The sequence below is a fragment of the Nelumbo nucifera genome, chromosome 8, assembly GCF_055504915.1.
Source record: "Nelumbo nucifera cultivar China Antique chromosome 8, China Antique-T2T, whole genome shotgun sequence".
Classification (NCBI taxonomy): domain Eukaryota; kingdom Viridiplantae; phylum Streptophyta; class Magnoliopsida; order Proteales; family Nelumbonaceae; genus Nelumbo; species Nelumbo nucifera.
Window position 1 is genome coordinate 13205118 of NC_142656.1, and position 5220 is coordinate 13210337.

A 5220-nucleotide genomic window follows, 5' to 3' on the forward strand; every position below is an offset into this window, starting at 1 on the left:
AGTAGCTGAATTGTTCGATGCTTGCAGAAGTTGCCATGTTGATGCAAACCAAGCCGGGTTTGAGTGGGGAAAAGCCAACTTTTTTTTTTTGTCTATTAGGATTTATACAGGAAAATTAAAGGAGCATAGGGGTTCGAAACCCAGACTGGCATATTGTGATACCAAAACCCAAAGAGCTGTCAGATGCAAGATTCTCCACCCGTGAAAGCTCTGATGAACACCACACCAGAGGACCGAAAGCCAAGCACCAAACTTGTCACCCAGACTCCATCTTACTTGAGTAAAGCCCATTAAAGGAAGGGTTTGGGTGATCAGATCAAAAGTTCAGAAGTTAAAACCACTCCCTGGAAAAGCAAATAATAATTTATACTTGCATCACAATGTCAATATCTGAAGGAACTCTTGCATCATCAAATTGGGTTTTTCTTTTCTTTTGGTAATCAAATTGGGTCGATTCAATAGAGAAGGAAAGAGGTTTTCGAGAGACCATGATACGTGTCATGGACGTGTATTATTTCGTCTTGAGGCTTTGGAAGCTTGACACAGTCCTGAGTCCTAAATCTGCAGTCTCCAGTCTCCACCCCCACATGCTTTCTCCTTTTTCTGGTGAACTCCTCCACCCACCTGCATATCAACCCAAATACTGCCTCAGAGCCTCAGAACTACACACCACGCAAGCACAAAACCAAGAATAAAGCCAAAAGTAAAGAAAACTTGTCACAACTCACAACTATGGTTCTAACTTCTGAACTTGGTCATAACCATCCAAGGGTCAGGATTGAATAATCATACTGATTGATGATCTCCAAGCTAAGGTGTTCCTGGTGGGTCCAACTCCAATCTGTATTCTATAGAAGATTAGGATTAAGGAGGACACAACAAACAGGTTAACTGTCTTACCAAACGCAGCCTAAGTGAAACATAGTCTTCTAGAAAGAGGGCAATTCCATATCCAAATAGCTGTACCTATTCTAAACTCGGCACTTCAATTACAACGGACAACTAATTATTCAACGATTAAATTCTGTTTTTTTCGCTTCAAATTCAACAATTATTCTTGATCCCTTATTTCTCAGATTTCAAAATGATTTTAAATGCAAGAAAGCAAAAGAATTCACAGCCGTTGATTTGCCCAAATGCCAAGGATTAAAATAACCCACGACCGTTGATTACTCGTTTACAGTGATTACTCGTAACAGTTTCCGGTCAAATTCGGCCGGCGCCGCCCGCATATCTCTTAAAAACGCGTGTTTGTCCCGCCTATCGGGTCGGTTAATTCCATATATAAGGTGTCAACACCCTCGTAACGAGGCCAAAGAGTCCAACACATTCTACAAATAATTTCAAAATTAAGGGTCTATCTCCCTCTTGAGTCTCTCCGTTTCTTCTTCCGCAACCTCTTTCTCTTTGCCGATTTTGGAACTGATTACTGGAGCACAAAGGTAAGTCTTTTGTTTGAGTTTTCTTCTATGTTTGAATTTCTTTAATGGGTTTCTCGGAAACATGGAAATGTGTTATTGGGTTCGATCTGCAATGCCGATGTTCTCTAGATCCATATTTTAAGGAAAACAGACGAGGTCATTTTGGGAGGAGCAAAACTGCGAGGGGGCGAAAACTATTTTGCTTCTCGCTTGTTTCAATGATTTTTGGTGGGCTTTGATTTCAATGGGGTTTGGTTTGTTCTCAGGCCCGCATTGCAGTTTTTGCCGGACTTGGGTTGCCACCAAAAGGACTAGTTCCTTTTCGTCCTCTTTTCTGATTCTTCTTTAGTCCCCTGAAATGGAATATAGAGGTCTCCAATTTTTATTTCTTCATTTGATTCATCAGTTCTTCCGAGGGCAAACTAAGAACATTTTGGTTTTCTCGAATCAGTAGTAAATCCAGTTTTCAGAACCATTGTTCTTCAATAGATCTTAGAACTCACCCTCTGCTTTCGATATCTTTATTTTTCTTATAGAAAATCGTTAAACAGTACCGCCTTCGACTTCTGAAGGGCCTGTTGCTTTTTGCTATTTTCTTCACCAAGCCATCTCTTGCTTATGTTTGTTTTCATCTTGCTCACCTGGTTCTCCTGTTTTTGTTTGAACCTGCAGGGAAAATGACAGAACCAAAACCAGAGACACCCGAGATACCACCATCGTCCTCGAGAAAGCTCCCTGACTTCAAACAATCTGTTAAACTGAAATATGTAAAGCTTGGCTACCATTATCTCATCACCCATGGCATGTACCTCTTCCTCTCGCCTCTCGTGGTCCTCACTGCCGCCCAGCTATCCACATTCTCGCTCCAAGACCTGTATGTCCTCTGGGACCATCTTCGATTCAACCTGATTTCCGTGGTCGTCTGCTCCGCCCTCCTCGTGTTCCTGTCTACAGTCTACTTCCTCACCCGACCACGCCCCGTCTACCTCGTTAACTTCTCATGTTACAAGCCCGATGATGCTCGGAAATGCACAAGGCAGATATTCATGGAGCGGTCCTGCTTAACAGGTTCCTTCACTGATGCCAACCTTGAGTTCCAAAAGAAGATCCTTGAGCGATCAGGTCTGGGCGAGGACACTTACCTCCCAGATGCTGTCCTCCGCGTGCCTCCGAACCCATCGATGGCAGAAGCTAGAAAAGAGGCCGAGGTTGTGATGTTTGGAGCCGTCGACGAGCTCTTTGCTAAGACCTCTTTAAACCCCAAGGACATCGGTATCTTGATCGTTAATTGTAGCTTGTTCAATCCGACTCCATCTCTCTCGGCCATGGTCATCAACCATTACAAGCTTCGGGGCAACATAATCAGCTACAACCTAGGTGGAATGGGTTGCAGCGCAGGTCTGATCTCAATAGCTCTTGCTAAAGATCTTCTGCAAGTCCACCCCAATTCTTATGCCTTGGTCATTAGCATGGAGAACATCACCTTGAATTGGTACTTCGGCAATGAGCGCTCCATGCTCGTTTCCAATTGCTTGTTCCGAATGGGAGGAGCTGCGGTCTTGCTCTCAAACAAGCGCTCAGATCGGTGGCGATCCAAGTACCAATTGGTCCACACCGTCAGGACACACAAAGGTGCCGATGACAAGTGCTTCAGCTGTGTGACCCAACAGGAAGATCCCAATGGAAAGATCGGTGTGTCTTTGTCCAAGGATCTGATGGCCGTTGCCGGTGACGCTTTGAAGACCAACATTACTACTCTGGGTCCTCTTGTTCTGCCAATGTCGGAGCAGTTGCTCTTCTTTGCTACATTGGTCGGAAGGAAGCTCCTCAAGATGAAGATCAAGCCATACATCCCCGACTTCAAATTGGCTTTCGAACATTTCTGCATTCATGCAGGTGGAAGAGCTGTTCTGGATGAATTGGAGAAGAACTTGCAGCTATCCGAGTGGCACATGGAACCATCAAGGATGACACTTTACCGGTTTGGAAACACCTCGAGCAGCTCTCTGTGGTACGAATTGGCTTATACAGAGGCTAAAGGAAGGATGAGGAGGGGAGACAGATTATGGCAGATTGCATTTGGGTCAGGGTTCAAGTGCAACAGTGCAGTCTGGAAGGCTTTGAGGACCATAAACCCAGCAAAGGAGAAGAATCCATGGATGGATGAGATCCACAAGTTCCCAGTGGATGTTCCAAGGGTAGCAGCTCTCTGAACTCCAATCAAGCTTGAATAGTTAATATTTTCTACTGTTCTGGGCCTGTATTTTTTAGATGAAAATTGGGTTGAAATGTTGAGTCTGTACTTTTCAGATGAAATTGTTGTTAGGTTGGGAGCTATTGTTTTAGGAAGATGGGTTTGGAGAGGTGGTGCCATTCAGGATTTTCTATCTGCAGGATGGTTGGATTAGTTTCGAGGTGGTTAGGCTTAGCAAAAAAATGGTTTGGATCAAGAGGAGGTTGGGTATTTTCATGCTGACTTCTTCATGACTTGGGGCTATGGGGATCCATTGGAACTAATTCACATGTACTGGAATGTTATTCCTACTGTTCTTCATTCGTAACTTCTTCATGATTATTTGATTCTCCATATTCGTACACTTGCAAAATGACCCATAATTCTTGAGAAGATGGCTTTAAGTAATTCCAAGTGTCAATGATTCGCCCAATTAAGCAAGCTCTGGTGGGCTTGATCTGAACTTGCACATCATATTTGTTTCTTGACATTGGTTTATGGGTGGGGTTTTGCACCAAGAAAATGGAATGAGGTGACCAGAGATCTCAGCTTCCCAGGTGAAGAAAAGAGTTACAGGCTTCCAGCCTCCCAGGTCCCAGGTGAGGGGACACATCACTTTTGTATTTTTGGTAATAAATAAATATTGAATAAAAATAACATGATTGTTGAGGGTGGCGGTACAATTTTGGACTTGCATTTCCCAATATCGTCTTTTCCTTTCCCCCTCAACAGTTACAGAACCAGGCGGAGGTGCAAATGGTCAAGTACGACCAAGCAAGAAAATATGTGACCATTAAATTAAAAAAAAAAAAAAAAAGAATAGAGGCGTTCTGGCTGCAATCTGCATTGAGCACAATTCTCTAGTGGGCTCTAACTCCGGCGGTGCCATCGCACCAGCACCGGACGCAACTCCAAAACCATGCTACTGCCTTTAGTCCTCTTTCCATTGCTATGTTATCTATTACCAATGTCAGTTTATATTTTGGAAAAAAAATGTTTACTGCTGCGGTATTGAATGCAACCGAAAACTTGAACAATGAGAAGCATCTGAATGTTATTAAATCAACTGAAGCCAAATGGACTACAATTTCAAGCATTCTTTTGGGAACGTTTGTGTTCTTTCCTCAGGATTTGGACCCAGAATCCGAGCAATGTCCTGATTGCTGAAACGTGAGATGGGAATTTGAGGTTACCGATTTCATTTCCGCCCCGGAAATCCCATTATGTCCGGACAGTGGCGGACCCAATTGTCGTCTTTGATACCTGATGAATGACTACTACTTCACTTGCATAGTTGTAAAGACTAAGACAGAGCGAGGGATGACATTGACCTTTCTCATAAATCAACAAGTCATAATTCAAACGCACAAGCAAAGTCCATGAATTGGTACAAGCACCCGGTTAGTCATTTGCTTTTCTTTCTCCCTAAAACCTGCTTAATCTAATGTGACTTTCTTTGTTTTTTGTTTTTTTGTTTTTTTTCCTGTTCTGGTTGGTATCCTACTTCTGGAGATGAATAAGAAGAAGAATAAATTAAGCAGCAGCCATAGCTGGTTATGAATACAA

The 5220-nt window shown here is 43.1% G+C and overlaps 1 protein-coding gene across 1 annotated transcript; it reads left to right on the top strand.

Annotated features, from left to right (window-relative positions):
- Window positions 1–897: 897 nt before the first annotated feature.
- Window positions 898–4008, top strand: LOC104592338 (3-ketoacyl-CoA synthase 11-like). Its single transcript, XM_010251661.3, has 2 exons — window positions 898–1442; window positions 2094–4008. The coding sequence occupies exon 2, from the start codon at window positions 2099–2101 to the stop codon at window positions 3632–3634; it is 1536 nt and encodes a 511-aa protein (XP_010249963.1). The 5' UTR covers window positions 898–1442; window positions 2094–2098; the 3' UTR covers window positions 3635–4008.
- The last annotated feature ends 1212 nt before the right edge of the window (window positions 4009–5220 follow it).

Bases quoted from the DNA above. Each gene is read 5' to 3' on its own strand.
- LOC104592338 (XM_010251661.3), top strand. From the start codon at position 2,099: ATGACAGAACCAAAACCAGAGACACCCGAGATACCACCATCGTCCTCG.